This window comes from Sinocyclocheilus grahami, unplaced genomic scaffold (assembly GCF_001515645.1).
Source record: "Sinocyclocheilus grahami isolate Dianchi unplaced genomic scaffold, SAMN03320097.WGS_v1.1 scaffold722.1, whole genome shotgun sequence".
Classification (NCBI taxonomy): Eukaryota; Metazoa; Chordata; class Actinopteri; order Cypriniformes; family Cyprinidae; genus Sinocyclocheilus; species Sinocyclocheilus grahami.
The window spans coordinates 446,760-469,907 of NW_015505901.1; the positions used below are offsets into that span (position 1 = coordinate 446,760).

The 23,148-nt window shown below is 39.2% G+C and overlaps 1 protein-coding gene across 1 annotated transcript in view; it reads left to right on the top strand.

Moving 5' to 3' along the window:
* Nucleotides 1–15,206: 15,206 nt before the first annotated feature.
* LOC107560375 (protein jagged-2-like) overlaps nucleotides 15,207–23,148 on the top strand; it is a gene marked incomplete at its 5' end in the record, with an annotated part of 18,459 nt that continues 10,517 nt past the window's right edge. The window contains 7 exons of the mRNA XM_016244532.1: nucleotides 15,207–15,354; nucleotides 15,944–16,063; nucleotides 17,183–17,296; nucleotides 18,948–19,061; nucleotides 20,767–20,880; nucleotides 21,215–21,261; nucleotides 21,348–21,524. Of these exons, the coding sequence (XP_016100018.1) occupies nucleotides 15,207–15,354; nucleotides 15,944–16,063; nucleotides 17,183–17,296; nucleotides 18,948–19,061; nucleotides 20,767–20,880; nucleotides 21,215–21,261; nucleotides 21,348–21,524 (834 nt within the window). The remainder of the gene's footprint in view (nucleotides 15,355–15,943; nucleotides 16,064–17,182; nucleotides 17,297–18,947; nucleotides 19,062–20,766; nucleotides 20,881–21,214; nucleotides 21,262–21,347; nucleotides 21,525–23,148) is intronic.

A 23,148-nucleotide genomic window follows, 5' to 3' on the forward strand; every position in this document is an offset into this window, starting at 1 on the left:
CCTGCCCCTATTTAAACTGCCCCATCTACTGACTGTGGGAACTTGCACCTGTGGCTCCCTCCACCACCACCACCCCTTTAGCCACCCACTTACTTACACACACACACACACACACACACACACACACACACTCATGGTGTTTACAGGCTTAACGTCCAAACATGACTGCAGTACCTAATGCAAGTATGCGGCCGAAGGTTTGCTTTTGATGCATTTGTTCACAGCCCTCTATAAATATCCTCGCTATCAGCAAAAGTAGTTCACGATTAGAAAGGAAGAATTACTTGTGGTGAAATGGCAACACGCATATCCAAGGGGGTTTGTTTGGGTGCGTTTGTGTCGCTGTTGCATGTTGGGCCACTTCTAGGGGTCGGAGGGTGTGTGTGTGTGTGGCCGGAGGAATGTTCTCGGAGTGTCACGAGACTCAGGTTGATGGTGTCTTGCAGTGATGGGTTTTAGATGGAGGTCTTTGTTCACTGGTCACCTCCCCCACTAGTCTTTATCCGCATCTAGCCCTTTGGGCAGCTGTCACATAATCCAGCTAATCAGAGACCGAGTGTGTGGGAACAAGACCGTCCCTGTGCTACCGCATCTCTCTCCCTCTCATATGCACACTCCCTGACCTTTCTCCTTGGGTACGCATAACCGCATGTGCGTGGCCAACCGGATCAATCAATCAATCAAGATTTGGACCAAATACGCACATACAGATAAACGTGCACTCATAAATACACGCATTTCACATCCACACAGATGCTCACTACCACGAGAACCCACTAATACGCTCTCTGACAGTGGCCGCCTGCGTGTTGGGGGATGAGAAGAGAGGTCAGAAGCCCTGCAGCATGTAGTGGGATGATCCACGTTCATATCAAATAATCCACCTTTTTAAGACGCATCTGTTGTACGTCTGCATGGATATGTGCCCTCCCACTCCAACCCATCCAGACAGACCTGGTGCTGCTGCTAATCCCTGACTGCATCCACCAGACCAGCCCCCAGCCCCCAACCTCTCCAACCACGCCGTCTGGCTCCGCCCCTCTCACTCCACCTCTGGAGATGAACGAGATGCATGTGTAAATCTAACAGGTCGACTCACTCGGTGTGTTTAAGTGCACTTTAAAAGTTCGATTTCAGTCGAACTAAAGCAGTAATCAGTCTTTTTAAAATAATATAAAATGCGTTAGTCCTTTTTTCAGACTAACCGACCTAGATATTGCATTTATATCTTGGTTTGGTCAGCATGTATACAAATTATTGAGACTACATCTAGCCTAAAATTGGGATTACCATTTTTCAACATTTTTGTTGTTTAAAGTGAGCATACATCTTCATTGTAGCTGCTAAAAAATCGATGAAGTGAACATGGCGAGCAGCCAGTACTCATTTTCACAGTGCATTCTGGGAATTTCTAGTGAGCAAATGTACACTGGGATGGTACTGACAGTTGAACAACCCTTGCCAGTGCTAACTTGCTAAAGGGCCGTTCACACCAAGGACAATAACTATAATGAAACTATAAATGTAAAATTTTTGTAATTGTTCTAAATCTTGGGGAGAATTGGGGAGGTCCACACCACAGCTATAACGATTTTTTCCAGCTAATGAGCAATAAAAACTTTAACAGCCAATCAGAATCCACCTGACTTTAAAGAGCTCAAGCATTTAAAGTGGCAGATGACATAACTGCAGCATGTGCTTATAATCAACAAAATGTTATTGTGCTAATGTGTGGAGGCTAATATAGTTATCGTTATAGTTATCTTTATGGTTATTGGCCTTGGTGTGAATGGGCCTTAACACTTGCCACTAGCACACAGACATGCATTAGTTTTAATATTTAACACACACTTTTCAGTCTGTACTCACACAACTAAAAGTTTATAGCTGGAGATGTAAGTCTAGCAGTTAGCACCTGCAGTTAACAGATGAGAATTTTATTCTCCATAAAATTAGAGAGAGAAAATGTATTTTCAGGAGGATCAGTGATGTTGTATAAAGTGCTAAAAGTGGTGTCATGTACCTGTCTAGGGTCAGGAGTGAGGACATGGTCTGAATAAACTCGTCTCTAAAGGAAACACATCAATTAAATGATTATTTTCCTCATATGAAGATGCCCTGCTTCAGTGGCCTGTTTTTTACTCCGTGAAAGTTGATAATTTGATCTGGTCAGGTAGGGACTATAAGCAACATGTTAGTGGATGGACTCTCAGATATAGGAGCATCAAGAGTGTTTCCAGATTTAGTCGGAACTTCCAAGGTGTGGCTGAAAATCTCTCCCTCCCGCCATGTCGTGTGTAACGTAACTCTTATAAATGCTACCCGCTGTCATGAGAGAGGACTGTAATGAAGCTTTAGCATCGCTGTCATTTCATTAATGCTGTTTGCTAAGACAAACATCACTATTTCTGTTGCTCATACTTGAGGTTAGGGATTTGAATAAACCTCTTACGCTCTGTGTTACATTTAACATTTAGCAGACGCTTTTAATCCAAAGCGCATTAAAACTGCATAAATTGTCTGGCACAATTTCTGCCACCTCAGATTTTGTTTCGAGGAGGGATGCTTTTCCTTTCTTGAGTTTTTTTTTCTTTTTCTCCTGAAAGATGATAAAACAGGTCTATATATTTGGAGGAGGTTCCTGACACATATCTAGGGATCAGATTCAGAATATCATGGAGACTTAAGGGTGGGACCTTTTGACCTGGATTGTTTAGCATTAAGAAAATATAAAAATCTGTTGTGCGTTCTTCAATAGCATTTTAATATTTCATCTCATAATGATATTCTTTCTCTTTCTCCCTCAGCGATCCTACACACTCATCCTGGAAGCCTGGGACTGGGATAACTCCACTCAGAACAGTGAGTATTCCTCTGTAACAGCTGTATGATTTACTGCTGCAGGCTGCTGTCGCCTTTCTGGGTTGGGTTTGATGCTCATAATGGCTGTTGAGTGTTGTTATCTATAGTTTTGTGCTTTAGAGGATGACTTTGTATGTGGATATTGAGTCTGATCCTCGACGATGAGATGAAAGTGGTAAAGCTGCCCCGCTGATGAGCTGTAATTTTGGTGCAGGGGAATTCATTGGGGTGTGTCAGGGTTTTACTGGGCACGTATGGGGTTATTTAAGGATTTTGTTGTGAGCATTAAGTGTAAAAGTTGTCAGTTTTCATGTAGGTACTGATATAGAGGGTTGGAGGTATGCATTGAGTTATACTGTATATTGTTAACCACACTAAGCAGGGCTCATCATTTTTGACAGATATACTGAGATGACGTGTTGCTTAGCCAAGAATCGTTACCTGAGCTTCCACACAAATGTGTAGTTTAAGGCTCAAAAATCTTATGTCTTCCACACCTGCTTCAGTAGTGCATGCAAGTCCACCAAGATTTCCCAATAACCCTGATCATCTGAAGACCTCTGTTAACTGCAGCCACTGGGTGAAATGTCCTGAGGATCTTGAGTATTGAGTCATATACACATAAATTAGAAATATGAGGTATTGCCAAATAGTCAGTATGATAATGTTTGATTGTTTGGATTACCTCAATTTATAAGACAGATCTGTTGATCAGATTTCTAAGCAAGTAGAACCGAAACATTTTTTAGTTCCTTTAAGCTCAAATGTGGTAAAACAACATATTTTTTTCATACTTTAGTGAAAATCTCGACTGAAGATGAGATTTTGGGCTGTAATCCCCTAAACCTGGTATTTGGGGGCTCCCAATATGTAAGGATCTTGGGGAAACAACATGGGCACCATAATTCCACAGCTGTATCCTGTTTTCTCCTGCCGCCTTTGTCTGGCTTGAGGAATTGTCGGTAGGAAAGGGTCAGGCGGAGGAATTCGACGTATGCAAAAGAAAGGTGAATGCTGGTAAAACGGGAGAGACCGAGGGGGAGCCTGGCTTTGATCTGTAGAATCACTGTATATCCCAGCGTCTGTAAAACTCCTAATGCAAACACTCTCTCTGCTTGACGTCCTGTTTTTCGTTTTCATCTTTGCATGCACTTCAGCCTGAAACGGTGGCCCAGAGGATGCTTGTTTGGCTCACTTCTTTGAGTCAAGCGTCTTAAAGGCCTCTTCTTCATTGAGTTTGCTCATCAGGAGTACATTGAGCGTGACGTCAGAGAGTTGCAAACAACCAGGTGTCTGGTTTTGTTTAATCAGTGCTTGAGCTATATTGACCAGACTGACTAAAATTGTTTGTGTGTGTTCTGTTTGGTTTTTTGTTTGTTTGTTTGTTTTCATTTTAGTTTTTGTTTGGTCTTCTGTTTTTATTATTATTGATTTTTTTATGTTATGTGATGATTATGATGATGATGTAATATGATAGTCACATAAAAACTTGGAAACCTGCTTACATGCTTAGATGAAATATGAGATGTGTGAAGAAAACTGAGAAATCAAGATAAATATCACTAGAGCACAATAAATAACGAAGGAGTGGCTTCGCAACAACTCTGTGACTGTTCTTGAATGGCCCAGCCAGAGCCCTGACTTAAACCCAATTGAGCATCTCTGGAGAGACCTAAAAATGGCTGTCCACCAACGTTTACCATCCAACCTGACAGAACTGGAGAGGATCTGCAACTTGGAGGAATGGCAGAGGATCCCCAAATTCAGGTGTGAAAAACTTGTTGCATCTTTCCCAATAAGACTCATGGCTGTATTAGATCAAAAGGGTGTTTCTACTAAATACTGAGCAAAGGGTCTGAATACTTAGGACCATGTGTTATTTCAGTTTTTCTTTTTTAATAAATCTGCATAAATGTCAACAATTCTGTGTTTTTCTGTCAATATGGGGTGCTGTGTGTACATTAATGAGGAAAAAAAATTAACTTAAATGATTTTAGCAAATGGCTGCAATATAACAAAGAGTGAAAAATTTAAGGGGGTCTGAATACTTTCCGTACCCACTGTATACTGAGATGACGTGTTGCTTAGCCAAGAATCGTTACCTGAGCTTCCACACAAATGTGTAGTTTAAGGCTCAAAAATCTTATGTCTTCCACACCTGCTTCAGTAGTGCATGCAAGTCCACCAAGATTTCCCAATAACCCTGATCATCTGAAGACCTCTGTTAACTGCAGCCACTGGGTGAAATGTCCTGAGGATCTTGAGTATTGAGTCATATACACATAAATTAGAAATATGAGGTATTGCCAAATAGTCAGTATGATAATGTTTGATTGTTTGGATTACCTCAATTTATAAGACAGATCTGTTGATCAGATTTCTAAGCAAGTAGAACCGAAATATTTTTTAGTTCCTTTAAGCTCAAATGTGGTAAAACAACATATTTTTTTCATACTTTAGTGAAAATCTCGACTGAAGATGAGATTTTGGGCTGTAATCCCCTAAACCTGGTATTTGGGGGCTCCCAATATGTAAGGATCTTGGGGAAACAACATGGGCACCATAATTCCACAGCTGTATCCTGTTTTCTCCTGCCGCCTTTGTCTGGCTTGAGGAATTGTCGGTAGGAAAGGGTCAGGCGGAGGAATTCGACGTATGCAAAAGAAAGGTGAATGCTGGTAAAACGGGAGAGACCGAGGGGGAGCCTGGCTTTGATCTGTAGAATCACTGTATATCCCAGCGTCTGTAAAACTCCTAATGCAAACACTCTCTCTGCTTGACGTCCTGTTTTTCGTTTTCATCTTTGCATGCACTTCAGCCTGAAACGGTGGCCCAGAGGATGCTTGTTTGGCTCACTTCTTTGAGTCAAGCGTCTTAAAGGCCTCTTCTTCATTGAGTTTGCTCATCAGGAGTACATTGAGCGTGACGTCAGAGAGTTGCAAACAACCAGGTGTCTGGTTTTGTTTAATCAGTGCTTGAGCTATATTGACCAGACTGACTAAAATTGTTTGTGTGTGTTCTGTTTGGTTTTTTGTTTGTTTGTTTGTGTTTTCATTTTAGTTTTTGTTTGGTCTTCTGTTTTTATTATTATTGATTTTTTTTATGTTATGTGATGATTATGATGATGATGTAATATGATAGTCACATAAAAACTTGGAAACCTGCTTACATGCTTAGATGAAATATGAGATGTGTGAAGAAAACTGAGAAATCAAGATAAATATCACTAGAGCACAATATTTAGTATTGTGCCTCATTTGCAATCTAAAAGTAATTTTGTCAAATTATTGAAAACATCTGAAGGTATTATTTAATAATTTATTTAGAATACATAAAACTCCTTGAATTTAGCTTTAGAGTTTTAAAAACAATGACTCTAGGAGTTTTCACCAGACCATCTGTAAGTTCTAGTGACCATTGATTAGAGATTTTTGAAATTGACGAGCTCTCTTTGATGATCTGGAGCACTCTCAATGACTTGGCAGAGCTCTGTTTGAGACAGTGGCTTCATTTATCACACGAGCCCCATAGTACAGAGGCGTGCCAGACATTAATGGTCTTGTCATCGAGAGAGACCGCTGCCAAGGTCTGTCTGATTTGACTATCTGCAGTCTATACTCACGCAAGGCTTGGCAACAAAAGCGCCAGTACATCTTCCTCTCTCCAATGCCGTTTGATACTACTTGTTTAGTATGCAGTGTGAACGCTCAGAGCTGCCGCACCTGTTTTCTTAAACTGGACACATCCCAACGCCTCCTTGTCTGTCTGTCAGAAACCCAAGGGCAAAAAATAAGTCTCTCACTCTTTCGCTGGGGCGAATAAAGTTTAGCCTGCACAATGCGTCATGTCATCTAGGGACTTTGAAACATTGTTCTATTCGAACTGAGGAAATTAGCCAGCATGCATTTTTCATAGATGCTTTACTTGTAGATGACCTGGGGACTAAAGTTCACTTAAAGTGGGAATTAAACGTCTTTTCCAACTTGAAATATACAGTCAAAAAGAACTGTTTATTACACCGAATCTGTACCAATATAATGCACCATAAGCATCACTTGGCCATTGAGTGTACACTTAAGTAATTTAAATTTAATAAATTTAAGTTAGTCCAACCTAAATTAAAATGTGAACTCAATACATTTTCAAACTGTTATTTGCCTGAGTGTCTTTGTTGTGCAGTGATTTGTTTGAATGGATTTGTGAGGCAGGAAGTTGTAAGGGACAGGATAGTCTGAGTCACTAGTGAGTTTATAGCTTCAAATCAGGGTCTGTCCTGTCTCTTTTCTTACTGCTGATCTACACATTAATTTGTTATCAATGTGTTATTATATTACTTGTTGTGTGAATGTATTTTAGCTCTAAGACATGTGAATTAATGGAATGAGTAAGTAGCATTTTAGATTTTTTTTTTTTCTTAATTTGTATATTTGCTTTGAGAAATGTTTATTGTATGGATGTAATAATTATTATATATTTAGGGCTCCAGAACAAAAAAATTGAGTAAGGAGCCATTGGTTTATAAGAAAAAAAACTTGGGCGGCAAATAATTTTTTTAGGTGCCACAGAATAAACGCACTTTATTTTTTGTATTTTTTAACATTTCAATCATACTGTCATGTGTTTGTCTCACCTTTTCTTGACTTTATCAGCATTTGAATCCATCTTGTAGATGACCTGGGGACTAAAGTTCACTTAAAGTGGGAATTAAACGTCTTTTCCAACTTGAAATATACAGTCAAAAAGAACTGTTTATTACACCGAATCTGTACCAACATAATGGACCATAAGCATCACTTGGCCATTGAGTGTACACTTAAGTAATTTAAATTTAATAAATTTAAGTTAGTCCAACCTAAAATAAAATGTGAACTCAGTACATTTTCAAACTGTTATTTGCTAGTGTAACTCGGAATTGTCAAGTTCACTTAACTTATTTCTTTCATTATGCATTAAGTTTATTTACTTAACAACTTTAAGGCAACAGGTTTCCTCAATTTTTTAAAGCAAAGTCAACTAATCACTTTTTACAGTGTAGTTTGGGCTCCTCCTCAATGCATCCAAAATGTTGTCATAGTCTTTCACACATCCAGTTGTTTTTTCTTCATTAGTAACATGCAATTTTATTGGACGTGTTGAATTATATATTTAGCTTGCATACTTGCATTTCTTATATTGACAACAGGTTAAGTAACTGTAAAACTATTAATATGCAATAGTGCCTAAATATAGCAAAATGCTCTTCTTTACAGTAATTTTTCTAGCTGGCTGATGTTTGTAATGATGATTATAGATGAGAATTGTTAATGATATTGCCAATATCCACACAGCCGACAGCTTTACCTGTTGTAGTTTGTTCAAGTTGTGCACGAAATAGACACTGCTTTTGTGCACTTTTACTTGCACATTTCCGTCATTTCGATCTCTCTCGCGCTGCACAACTGAGCTGCGTTTAGTGAGTGTGCCATCAATGCTGCTGTGCTGCAGAGATGACTGTTGGACTGTTTGAAACTTTTTTTTTTTTTCCCCCACAAAATTTGATGCGCATCATCTCAGTTTAATACATGAACATAACAAAAGATATGATCGCAAAACAATCAGGAAAACATTAAGTCATAACATGCAAAATATATAGTCGCCAGTGGCGACCTCAAAAAAAACTTTACTCTCGAATTAATATTTTTGATCACAAATGCGACCATTTTAGTCGCAGTCTGAAACCCTGTATATTGTTAACTTGGTGTTATTTTTAGCACCAAATAGCAGACTAAAATGACACGCTAAATCAATCACAGATAAAATATAAAATGTTCAAAAATGTAAGTAATTAAATGGTTACTTGTTGGACTTCAAGTTGACCATCTCTAATAACCTTGTTGTTGCAAAATATAGTTTTTCATTCAGACTATTAACAAAGTATATGATTTTATGTTTCTCTCTCTCTCCTTTTTTTTTTTTTTTAAGCCGGTGAGGAGAATTTGATCGAGCGACACATTCACGCCAGCATGGTGAATCCTGGCGACCACTGGCAGTCCATCCGGCACCCCGGCATCACGGCCCACATTGAGTACCGCGTATGTGTATGTGTGCATGGTAGGGCCATGCAGGCCATAGGAAAAGTCCTGTAGCTATGTGTTTACTTTGCAGGAAGGGCTCTGGACTGCCCAGTGTTTAGACATTGGACAGAACGGGCCGGCAAAAGCTCGCTCCATTGTTCTTAATCTGGAAGCGCCAGGGCTATTTCTGTTTTTGTTGCTTAATTCGGTCAACATTGTCAGGGGACGGAGAGGAAGGTATGTGTATATGCGCTCCGCATGTGTGTTTGCAAAAGGGGAAAGACGCGGACTCGCTCTGCGCGTCGGGACAGAGGAAATCGCAGGCCCCCCGTTTCCACCGTGATTGTTCGCCATCTCCGATCCCACTGCGATAAAGATTGCTTTCTTTGCAGAGAGGCTGGGAAAGCTTGGGAAATTGGAGCTCTTGGTGTGAACGTTAACCACTCTCACTACTAGCAGGAGGGATTCGTGCCGAGGGTCTGTGTCCTTGCGGACCTGGACAGTGTGCTTGATGATTAGGACTAGGGTGGGATCCAGGTCCTTCAAGGACAGCTAGGGCTAAGAGCTGAAAGTGTCCGACTATAGAGACCAGTGGCTTCTTCTGCCTGCTGCTCTTGCCCAGATCTCCCTGGTAACAGCAGTCAAACTCGCACCCCTCCCTCTGGCCAGACATCAACGTTTTTATTAGAACTAGACTTTGACTAGAACTCACAAGAAATGTGAACGGTGCTTGCTTGTGTAAGTGACTGCTATGATGCTAAGGTGTTTTTTATGCAGCTGCTAAGGTATTTGGAGTGATTTTAAGGTATTTTGCTGCTGTTGCTAGGGCGTTCTGGATGGTTTCTTCATGGTTACTGGCCCAATCATACGTCTCTGTGATATTCTGGTCTCTAGATATAGCGTTGGTCCCTTTTTTGCCCATTTTATTGTCTGCCGATTCAAAAATCTTAAGTCTGATCACTTAGAAAAGCAATACCACACCTCTCCTCACTCCTGATTTAAGATATCATATCATCATCATGGCACAAAGTTTAACACTTAAGTTAAGGGATATGTTCAAACAAATATGAGCTGTAATAATCATTGAAGAAGTACTTGATTTCGGATGGTTAACTGAGAGTAGATTGAAAACCCTTTGTTTTGTCAGTGGTGTCATTCATGTGTGAGTGTCTTTGTTGTGCAGTGATTTGTTTGAATGGATTTGTGAGGCAGGAAGTTGTAAGGGACAGGATAGTCTGAGTCACTAGTGAGTTTATAGCTTCAAATCAGGGTCTGTCCTGTCTCTTTTCTTACTGCTGATCTACACATTAATTTGTTATCAATGTGTTATTATATTACTTGTTGTGTGAATGTATTTTAGCTCTAAGACATGTGAATTAATGGAATGAGTAAGTAGCATTTTAGTTTTTTTTTTTTTCTTAATTTGTATATTTGCTTTGAGAAATGTTTATTGTATGGATGTAATAATTATTATATATTTAGGGCTCCAGAACAAAAAAATTGAGTAAGGAGCCATTGGTTTATAAGAAAAAAAACTTGGGCGGCAAATAATTTTTTTAGGTGCCACAGAATAAACGCACTTTATTTTTTGTATTTTTTAACATTTCAATCATACTGTCATGTGTTTGTCTCACCTTTTCTTGACTTTATCAGCATTTGAATCCATCTTGTAGATGACCTGGGGACTTAAGTTCACTTAAAGTGGGAATTAAACGTCTTTTCCAACTTGAAATATACAGTCAAAAAGAACTGTTTATTACACCGAATCTGTACCAACATAATGGACCATAAGCATCACTTGGCCATTGAGTGTACACTTAAGTAATTTAAATTTAATAAATTTAAGTTAGTCCAACCTAAATTAAAATGTGAACTCAATACATTTTCAAACTGTTATTTGCCAGTGTAACTCGGAATTGTCAAGTTCACTTAACTTATTTCTTTCATTATGCATTAAGTTTATTTACTTAACAACTTTAAGGCAACAGGTTTCCTCAATTTTTTAAAGCAAAGTCAACTAATCACTTTTTACAGTGTAGTTTGGGCTCCTCCTCAATGCATCCAAAATGTTGTCATAGTCTTTCACACATCCAGTTGTTTTTTCTTCATTAGTAACATGCAATTTTATTGGACGTGTTGAATTATATATTTAGCTTGCATACTTGCATTTCTTATATTGACAACAGGTTAAGTAACTGTAAAACTATTAATATGCAATAGTGCCTAAATATAGCAAAATGCTCTTCTTTACAGTAATTTTTCTAGCTGGCTGATGTTTGTAATGATGATTATAGATGAGAATTGTTAATGATATTGCCAATATCCACACAGCCGACAGCTTTACCTGTTGTAGTTTGTTCAAGTTGTGCACGAAATAGACACTGCTTTTGTGCACTTTTACTTGCACATTTCCGTCATTTCGATCTCTCTCGCGCTGCACAACTGAGCTGCGTTTAGTGAGTGTGCCATCAATGCTGCTGTGCTGCAGAGATGACTGTTGGACTGTTTGAAACTTTTTTTTTTTCCCCCACAAAATTTGATGCGCATCATCTCCGTTTAATACATGAACATAACAAAAGATATGATCGCAAAACAATCAGGAAAACATTAAGTCATAACATGCAAAATATATAGTCGCCAGTGGCGACCTCAAAAAAAACTTTACTCTCGAATTAATATTTTTGATCACAAATGCGACCATTTTAGTCGCAGTCTGAAACCCTGTATATTGTTAACTTGGTGTTATTTTTAGCACCAAATAGCAGACTAAAATGACACGCTAAATCAATCACAGATAAAATATAAAATGTTCAAAAATGTAAGTAATTAAATGGTTACTTGTTGGACTTCAAGTTGACCATCTCTAATAACCTTGTTGTTGCAAAATATAGTTTTTCATTCAGACTATTAACAAAGTATATGATTTTATGTTTCTCTCTCTCTCCTTTTTTTTTTTTTTTAAGCCGGTGAGGAGAATTTGATCGAGCAACACATTCACGCCAGCATGGTGAATCCTGGCGACCACTGGCAGTCCATCCGGCACCCCGGCATCACGGCCCACATTGAGTACCGCATCCGGGTCAGGTGTGACGAGAACTACTACGGGAGTAAGTGCAACAAACAGTGCCGGCCAAGAGACGACTACTTCGGACATTACCGCTGCGATCCATCAGGAAATATTGTATGTCTAGACGGCTGGATGGGAGAGGACTGCCGGACAGGTGAGTGATGTTGACCATCTGTATTTTGTACTTACCACTGCAGTTTAATGTTGTGGCCGAAAAATATTTTTTAGTTTTCATTTTCATTTTAGGGTAAGTTTTACCTTTACCTTTATTTACCTTTATTTTTATTTCAGTTTTAGTCATTTTAGTTCTTAAGTAGTACTTTTAGTAGATATGTCAGTTATTAGTTGAAAAGGTAATATTAAATTTTTTTTTTTTACATTTGTTTTTCATCTAATATTTATATTTTATTTTATGTCAGTTTTATTTCAATTAACAAAAACAATTATTGTTTGTTTAACAATAGTGCTAATAACAATATTGAACTGAAATCTGTTTATTTAAATCTGGGTTTTTTAATGCTACAAATGAATCTAGGCATCAAGTTTTAGAGATTAATTTTGAGATTAAAGTAGATCCAGAGGTGTCTAAGCCAGGAAGTCACTCTAGACGATGATGACATAATTCAGACACTTAAGGACCCATCACACTTCAGTTTTCTAGTCCTTACGACTACTAAGCGCAGATACCTGCCCTCATTCTTCTGCCCTCCTTTACCTACTCTGAGACCTGAGCGGTTTAAGAAGGACATGGACATGGGGAACACTGAACATTATTTTGTGTATTTGGTGTAATAATGTGTTTATGCGGTTTAAAGTGGAAAAAAAACACATTATTTCCCACATACTGTACATTATTGTTTCTCCTCTATGCCCTGCCTTTTTGAAACGTGTCGACTTTTACAAAGTTCATCAAAAAGTGAGGTGTGCTCTGATTGGCCGAATACCTCAATCGTGTGACGGAAATGTTACGCCCCTCACCATACTGTTGATGCCATGATCAGTTCTGGAACAGTGTTGTAAATACAACTTAACCACCTAGCGTGAGCTGAGGCCGGGCTAGAGTGAGCAGAGGCGCATGCTTGAGAACGGTGTGGCCGGCAGATTCGACGAAGGAGTGGCAACCACATGTGACGACTCCGCTTCGTCCACGGTGAAAGCCGATCCAGTGATCCACAGCACTAAGTTGATGTATTCCCTCAGAGACCAGCACGGATCAGCTCTAGGCATGATGAAGCGGATATCGTCCTCTTTTGGAAGGCCAAACAAAGTAGTTTCGCTTTCACAACGAAACACACAGCTCTTCACGACATGGCGACGGCAACAATACTACAGCGAGAATAAAAGTTATGCCTTCTTTCTTTGCGTGAACATTTGGGCGGCGTTATGCAAATCTTCCCACATCGTGACATAGACATGTGGGGGCGTGTTTGAACGAGCCGTTTTAGGTAGGCGTTGTTACCTCTTAACTTTTATAAAGAATATCTCTTTGGATTTGAGACTTTAGTCTTTGCAACTTTACAGATTTTCTTTATGCACCAAGAGCTTGTAACACTCCAAAGAGAAAGGAAAAATTGTAATCGCATCATATGACCCCTTTAAGTTTAAGGTGTTTTTTGTGGTTGTAATGGACATGTCCTGACACATCAAGTAAATGCAATGCAACTTTCTCTTTCTCTGAGTTAGTGAGCAAGCTTATGTTTGGCAGTGCTCGGCAGAGCTGAACGCCCCCGTGCACAGGCAGGGTTCAGACTCTGCCCACACACTCCTGCCTACATGCTCTTTCATACAATACTAGTAAGGTTGTTACTGGGCAGCGCAAAGCTGTGTGTGCGCTGGTGTAAGTAATCCAGCCTCTGGCCTGCCCCTTGGGCACAGATCTGGGGGGCTATTTCAGAGACCTCATTGGAGATGTTATAAGTGGATTTGGATCAAGGCCTCCATGCAGAGAATGTGCCAGGTGTGTATGCAGTGGCCAAATCCACTTCACCCACCTTCTCGAAGGGCACATTTGCCTTTAGTTAGTAAACACCATTGCTTTTCACCTTAAATGCTTTTGGAGTTGTTGTGAGCTGATGTGAGGCATTGTGGTCCTGAATTATTTAGTTATTTGTATTTTTTATTCATGCATTGATATCACCTTTAGATAAATGGAGAAAAAATGCAAATGCTAATTGTTAGAATATTAAACTGATAAAAGAAGTAGTTAAACTTAAATTGTTTAACATTTAGTGCATTAGTCATTAACAAACAAACAATACATTTATAGCATTTATAAATCTTGGGTAGTATTAATTTCTACATGTTAACTTTAAATAATAATATGCATATTATTTCATGTCAAATATGAAAATTTTTGATATTCAAATTGATGTATTGTTTACAGCATTTATTAATCTAGGTTAATTTATAAATACACTATTGCTGTTGTTAATTTATTTTAATTCAGGTTAGTTTAGCATGTTAATTTTAATATTTAAGTATTTTTTTAATATAAAAAAGTCTTATTTAAAATGTAGAAATTAACACTACCCAAGATTAATACATGCTGTAAATGTAGTGTTGATTCTTAGTTTATGATACCTATTGCATTAACTTATGTTAACAAATTGAAATTTTTGTAAAGTGTTACCCTTGAAAACCAAGTGTTACCATGAAAATATTAATATATAAACATATTACTGGGAGTGCCATGTCAGTACCATGGTAAATTCATAAGATAATCATTCAGTGCTGTCTGTTTCTCAGAGTACTGTAGTATTTCTATCACTGTTCCATGGTACCATCACAGTACTTATTTGTAAGGCTAATAAGTGTTAGGACTTCTCTCTCCGAGGCACTGAGGTCGAGATATGCAGCTCGGCAGCTGGAGTCAGGCCATACCTCCTCTGCAGGAGAGCTGTCTTAAAATAGCCTGCTCAGAAATGACAAGACAGCTGGGTGAGGGGTGTGGTGGGGACGGAGAGAGCGCACCACTGGCCTTGGAATAGCGGAGTGCTGCTATAAACCAATGATTAGTTAACCCCTCTGCACCCCCGAGCTGTGACCGGACCATCCAAAGGGGGGGAGTGCACGTCTGTGTGCGTCGTGAAAGTGTTCTTAACTTTTGTCGCCCAGAATGTCGCCTTGTCCTAAGATTAGGTCTCAGCGCAGTGACGTGCAGCTGTATGTTTGTTCCTGTCTGTCATTAAGATGTCATGGTGGTTCAGTCCTTTAAGTGTTAACACCCTTATGTGGTTATCAGGTGCAACTACGGCTGGCAGGGCCAGTTCTGTGACGAGTGTCTGCCGTACCCCGGCTGCTTGCATGGGACATGTATCATCCCCTGGCAGTGCACTTGTGAGAAGAACTGGGGCGGCCTCCTCTGCGATAAAGGTAAGGGTCCTAAATGCATCCAACACGCTGATACTGAAGCATTGACCTAGTTAGGTTTTGAAAAATCGAGGTCAACCTGGAATTGACCCATAAAATGGTCAGTAGTAAATCAGAATGAATACGTTAAGCATGTGAACATCCAGCCACGGAGGTGCCAGGGCATCAAATTCATATCGTGGTGTTAAATAGAATTACAGCATCTTACACTGAGCTGGTTTGTTGGCTGCAATGGTAGCACAGGCTGTGCATCATGTGACAACGCACGCACAAATACACTCTGGATGTTGTGGTTGTGATTGGAGTGGCGCTCGGATATCTGATCTTTTGGTCAGCATGTGTCCTGGAAGGTGGTTAGGAATGAGAAGCAGCTGAGAGGTGCCTACAGTTCTCTTTATTTATTTACCAGCTTTCATGTGCACAGCCTGGCCTTACAAGGCCTGCTGGGAGCCCAGCAATAGTTTCTGCCAACTGTTTTCATTCAAAGAGCAAATGTTAGCAGGCTTTAGAAAAATCTGAATAGGGTTAGCATTGCTTTCCCCGTGGACTTAAGAAGTACCCCAGTTCATTATTATTTTATGTGTCTTTACAGATCTGAACTACTGTGGCACGCATCATCCCTGCGTCAACGGCGGGACCTGCATGAACTCTGAACCTGATGAATATAACTGTGCCTGTCCTGAAGGGTACTCTGGCAAGAACTGTGAGATCGGTACGAGATGGATAGAGGATTCAGTAAATAAAAGAGCTACAGTGTACACGGAACAATTCATTATATGATGTGTAGATGGATGGATGAATAGAAAAACTATGCATGTATGGATGGATGAATAGAAAAAATTATGGATGGATAGATTAATAGAAAAAACAATGGATGAATGGATGGATGAATAGAAAAACGATGGATATATGGATGGATGAATAGAAAAAATTATGGATGAATGCATGGATGAATAGAAAAAACGATGGATGGATGAATAGAAAACGATATATGGGTGGATGAATAGAAAAAATAATAGATGGATGTTGGGTTGAATGGGTGGTGTTGAGGTGGATGGATGGACTAATTGATAAATGGATGGATTGGTAAATGAAAAATGGATAGACTGATGTTGGATGGATGATAGATAGAGGATAGGTTGATTGATAAATGGATAGAAGGATGGATGGATAGATGGATGAATAGATAAATGGATGCGTGGATGGAAAAATGGTAGATTTATAAATGGATGGACTAATAAATGGATAAATGAATAGATGGATGGATAAATGGATTGATTTATAAAATGATAAACAGATGGATAAATGGATAGATTGATAAATGGATAATTAGATGGAAATTGGATGGATGGAAGGAATAGAAAAAAGATGGATATAGGGATGTATGAATAGAAAAAAAATTGATGAATGATAGATGGATGGGTGGATGAACAGAAAAAAACAATGGATGGATGTTGGGTTAAATGGGTGGTGTTGGATGGATGGATTAATTGATAAATGGAAAAATGGATAGACTGATAAAAGGGTGAATGGATGGATGGATGGATGGAAAATAAATAGATGGATAGATTGATTGATAAATTGATTGAAGGATGGATGGATGGTTGGTTGCATGGATGGAAAAATGATAGATGGACTGATAAATGAATGGACTAATAGATATATGAATGTATGGATAAATGGATAGATTGTATAAATGGATTGATTTATAGATAAATATATAATTGGATGGCTGGATAAATAGATAGAGCAACAAATCATAAAGTCAGTTATGATGTTTTATCAGTGTCTTTTCTGTCTATATTTATGACGCATTGTTGTGTTTTTGCAGCTGAACATGCGTGTGTTTCCAACCCCTGTGCGAACGGAGGAACATGTCACGAAGTCCCGACCGGATTTGAGTGCCAGTGTCCACCAGGCTGGGAGGGACCCACTTGTGCTAAAGGTGCGTAAACCTTTCGTGCACCTTCCTGTCTGACTGTTTCCAGGCTCAGTCTGTTCAGTCTGGAGACCTAGTTACAGACCTACACTGGAGCACAGACACCCGTCCCCTCCCCGACATGTGTCCAGATGCTGAGGCCAGTGTGCTGCTTGGATGCTTGTCATGCTGGGATGTGTCAGGTATATGGCAAGGCAAGCCAGTCTTGTATCTTGGCAGCACAGCGGGGTCCCATTGCATGGCGAGCATAGCTTGAGCTCTTACGGGTCCCGGATTAGAGCCTGGTGATACCCATCACTGAGACAGGGGGATTTGCATAATCTGTCTGCACTTTGAACCAGCATTTAGCTTCACAAATTGAGAACGCAGTGTGTCATGGGTCGCCCTTCCATCTCCACCCCTCCCGTTCCACAAAGCATCCCACTTTAGCACCACAGAGCTCATATTTGATCGGCTGCAAATGTGTTTCTCACCTCCAGGATGCCCAGTGTTTTAATGTTTGGTATTTCTCACACTCTTCATCGCTCCCTCCTCATCCAACCTCCTCAGTCTCATCCACCACACATATGGGGTTGTGTTTCCTTCATCATAGCAACAGCAGGGTCCCCTGCTGGAATTTGGACATGCCCCCCCCACACACACATTTTCCCTCTTCACTTGCCTGTCTGACCCTTTTACACAGCCCTCTCCACCCCATTCACCACAATATATGTATAAGACTAAAGCGAGAAGAAAGGAGGGAGGAATTTCTCTTGTTTTTGTTTCCTCCTATTTTCTTTCAAATTTCAAATGGCTGCTGCTCAGTTCTTTGTGCTCATATTAAAACTGTAACGATTTGTGCTCTAATAGCAGCTAATCTGGCGACCTGGATTATATCAAACTAATCGCGTTACTGTCTTGCATAAAGAAAAGCCTTTGCTCTCTCTGATGAACACACTGACACTCTCCCCTGCCCTTTCTCCATAGCCGTTTAATATGTTATATTATATTATTGCATAATTTTTTTTGAATGATGCAAAGCATAGATAAACACAGCTTCACATTATGTAGAGTAACAAGTTGTTAAAAACAATAATATGTGAAAAATATGACTGGATATGTAAAGCCATTGTGAAATAACCCTATACTTGCATTTGTGTGAATGTACATCATTTGAATTGTTTATTATTTCACCAAAATTTGGGACTTACTTTGATGACACAGGAAGCAATGCATCATCTAAATCGTTCACATTTATTGATATTGGAGTGCATGCTATAGTTTTCTGCCTGTTTTCTGATTTTCTTTTTAATTCTGTGAATGTCACAATATATAAACAATAAAGCTGACATGTTGACACATTTCTATTGCACTGTATACATCATAATGCCTTGCCTTACTTTGAATCATTTTTAGTCAATGTAACTGATCCTTTCTCTAGCATGCATGTGTGTGTGTGTGTGGTGGGCGGTGAATAGCCTGGACATGCTGGGTGTAAAATTGCCCAGTTTGAATGTTTATATGCATGAAACTGAAAACATTCCATAATATTATGGGATGTAACTCCTGTAATAGCTTTTTTATGCAAACTGTCTCTCAGCATGTTATTTTCAAGCACCATTTCAGGTGTGTTTTTCATATCTGCGGAATGTAACATGATTTTGTGTTGATGTTGCAGACATGGATGAATGTGCCTCCAGCCCGTGTGCGCAAGGCGGAACATGTATTGACCTGGAAAATGGCTTTGAGTGTGTCTGCCATCCTCAGTGGGTTGGGAAGACGTGTCAAATCGGTAAGATTGAGATTGAGAACTCCTGTATTGCAGTTGTGTTTTGAACTAGAGAATTCCAGCACATTTGAGTTTTTAATGCACACACTGTTCATTGGACCATCCACTCGTGCCATTTTATTCATTTTTGCATTGTCATTTGTTGAAAAATATGGTCCATTATGTATTTGAATGGTTGAATATGGTGTGTTAGATCTAAATTGCATGCAGTTTGCAAGCCTGCATGTGTTTTAGGCAAAGCAAGACTTGTGATTTGATTAGTCTGCATGAAGAACTTGTAGTGGCAATCTGATCCTTGATGACTGTAAGACAGCCATATATGCATATGTAAAAAGGAGGGCCAGCCTTAGAACTGGTTCTAAGACTAGATCAGATGGCCCATTGCAGGTGCCACAGGAGTTTCTATCATCCTTTTGCTCACAATGGTGTGCAGCCCTTGTTAGTGGAAGTGATGAATGTGAAAGGAAGTGGATTGTGACCTGTAAACAAGCGTGGGGTGGGAACAGGATTCGGGCTGCTCATCTTACGCTTCGAACCTTAGCCTCCAGCTTGGGTTTCACTCACAAGAGCCAGGCCGGAGCATGGTGGGGAGTCGTGTTTCCAGGAGGACAGGTGCGCAGGGGAGCGAAGCGCACCTCACTAGGGGCCCCTGATGAATATTTAATCTCCTAATAAGCACTAGTTTTTTCATGGCTAAGTCAAAAGAGTCGTAGCCCCCTGAACTGATTGGTCACCTGCTGTAGGCTAATAGAGGATGGATGGGAAGAAGGAGGGGAGATTACGAGTAGACCTTTAGTTTACGATGCAAAAATGAAAACATTTTCTTGGTACTTTGTCTTGTTTTCCAGTAAAAATATTTAAACTTCCTTAAAACAAGATATATTTAAGAATAACATTTGAGAAGATATTTATTTTGTATATTTCCTATTTATTTTCTAGATTAATTTTATTAAAAAAATGTTCAGAGAATATTCTCCAAAACCTAAATATATATGTTTTTATATATATTTATACACTACTCTTCAAAGGTTTGGGGTCAGTAAGATTTTTATTTAAGATATTAATAATATATTCAGAAGGTATTCATTAATTTGATCAAAAGTATCAGTAAAGACATTTACAAAATATTTATATTTTAAATAAACGCATTTTTAAAAAAAATTTTTTTTACTTTATTCAGTTTTCAACATAGATTACAATTTTTTTTTTTGAGCAAATCAAAATGATTTCTGAAGGATCATGTGACAGTGAAAACTGGAGTAATGGCTGCTGAAAATTCAGCTTTGCTTCCCCGAATTAAATTACATTTTATAATATATTCAAATAGAGTTGTTTTTTATTGTTATATTATATTATATCTGTTATTATAATGGGGTCATTTAAGATATATCTTTTGAATACAAGTCTTAATATCTTAAGTAAAATGATCTTGTTTTAAGGATGTTTAGTTAGTAGATTTTTTTTTTTTTTTTGGCTGTGTAATAGTCACTGATCAGGAAGTCAAGCAGACTGGCATCGTTGTGACTGTTAGTGTTTCAAGCCAGCAGACTGTTCAATGGGCTTAATGGTGGTGGGGTTACACAACATGATCTCAGATTTCTCTGCTCCTCTCCTTCTGCTCTACACTTCCCATCTCCTTCTTTTCAATCTCCCAATCAACCAATTGTCTACAAAATCTCCCAATTCTTTCTTTCCCTCACTTTCACAGATGCAAATGAATGTATGGGGAAGCCTTGTGTAAATGCTCACTCTTGCAAAAACATGATTGGTGGATATCACTGTGACTGCTTTCAAGGATGGGCCGGACAGAACTGTGACATCAGTCAGTATCTCCTCATGCTCCTCTCCTCTCCTTTCCTCCATCTTTAACAGCATACACTATAGTGGCACTCAGGGTTTCCTCTTTGGACACTTGATATCCTGTGGGGTTCTGCACACTGTATATTTTGTCTAAGGCTTTATTTACTGTTGCATGCTGGGTTATTGGTTGTACCTCACGTTTGTGTTGATTGTACTAACATTTCCATCCTCCGCGCACTTACCGAGCTCGTCTAATTTGAGTTAATTGCACGTCTTCAGCTTTCCCTAACTGCTGTCCTGATTTCCTCCACTTAGCCATTGATTAATTGCTTCATTTACTTTGCCCATGACTGCAGATCTCAATGGCTGCCATGGACAGTGCCAGAATGGAGCAACATGCAAGGTATAGCCTTTACAATTCTTCGTTTACTTTAGCATCTCAATTAATTGTTATTTATATTTAGTGTCATATTATTTGTGTCTGTGCAGGAGCTGGTTCATGGAGGTTACCACTGTCAGTGTCCTCCAGGGTTTGTGGGCTTGCACTGTGAAGTTTCAAGGAACAAATGTGCCAGCGGTCCTTGTCAAAACGGCGGCCACTGCCATGTCATTCTGGACAGCTTTGTTTGTGAATGCTCGCCAAACTATGCAGGGATGCTCTGTGAGGTGAGAATCTTTACTGTTTAAAGACATTGCTGTAGTGCAAAACCGCTTTTTTTACAGAGAACTTTTTGTCAGTATTGTTCAGCATGATGGTTTATTTTATTTTATTTTATTTTTGTTTTGTGCCCAAATGTTTTTTGTTTTTGTGTTTTGTTGTTTTGTTTTTAGTTGGAATTCATCTGTTGGTTTATAAACATTTAATGGATACAGAGGGGCTCAGTCTTGATTAATTGGTTACATTTAGTACTACAGATGGTCACTTCACCATTCATACTTTGCTCACAATCTCGTTCGGCACTGCTAAATTGGTCGACACCCCCCTTGTTGCGTGTGTGTATGTTTAAAGCCTTGGTGTAAGGCAGATCAAGCCTGCTATTCTGCCACAGGTGTGCCAGGGTAACTAGAGCAGGGTTTGGGTGGAGGGCTGGAGTATTTTTTCTTCATGTGGCCATCATTGCTGGTCTGGAGCCAGTTTAAGTCTAGTGGCAGGCTAAAGATGGACTTCCATAGAGGTGCTGGAAGCTGGTCCTGAGCCAGTCTCAGCTAAAAATAAGTTGTAGTGAATGAGGCAACTCTTCTCTTGGCCTCCTGGCCGCCTGCCCACAATCAGCCCGGGAAAGAGAAGGCCTTGATTTTTACGTTATATTCATGCCTGGCGTGCCATGCACTCACATTAGACCATACCGTCTGCAGTCTCTTGGAGAAGTGAGACTATACTAGGGAAGCTTTTGATCTGGATGGGCTGTTTTCAGTGCAGATGCACATGAGGCTATATATAAATCTCTGATCTAGTATTGACATAGAATCTGACATGTTTTGATATGGGATTAGATCTCTTTAATTGAATTAAATGTCATTAGAAAAAATGTGATTTACAACTTTTAGAAGCAGTAATGCTTAAACTACTGTATGAAATCCTCAAGTCACTATATATCTTCTAAGATCCGTTTCCTTTTGGTAATCAGTTTTAGATTAGTATTTTAAAATGATATGATGACTCTAGCAGTTTAATGTATCTTGATACAGTCTGGTTTGCAGATGCTCCTCTTACATCACTGCCTGTGAATAAGTGCTTTGTGCAGGCGCTCGGCTTCCAGTGTATAAATTACAATGTATATCCCTAATAAAATAAATTCAGCAGTCTTGGAGCTCGGGAGAACAGTGTTATAGAACAAACTAACACCTTAAATGGCAGCTGGCAAGATGTGTACTTTAGAGAGGTTGTTTACATTCCAAAGAGGTTCAACTCCCTAGACATGTATTTGTGAGAAAAATGGGAAGTTTGGACATTGAGGGGCTCATATAAAGCTGCAGAAACCTACATTAATCAGTAAACATGATTGGAACAGGTGTTTGTAGTGAGTTTTTCCTATATATTATATATTATATTATATATTATATAAATGATCAAAATCGACAATAAAACAGTAATATTGTGAAGTGTTGATTTAAAATAACAGTTTTTTTTAAGTGTTAAAAAATAATATCATATTAGGCTGTCAATTTAACACATTAATTTAGAAAAATTATATTAAAAATATATTTTTTAATAATACCCTTGACCCATAGAGAATTTGACACAGCATCCTAAAAATGTAGCACCCATGGCGAGAGACGTGATGCAGTG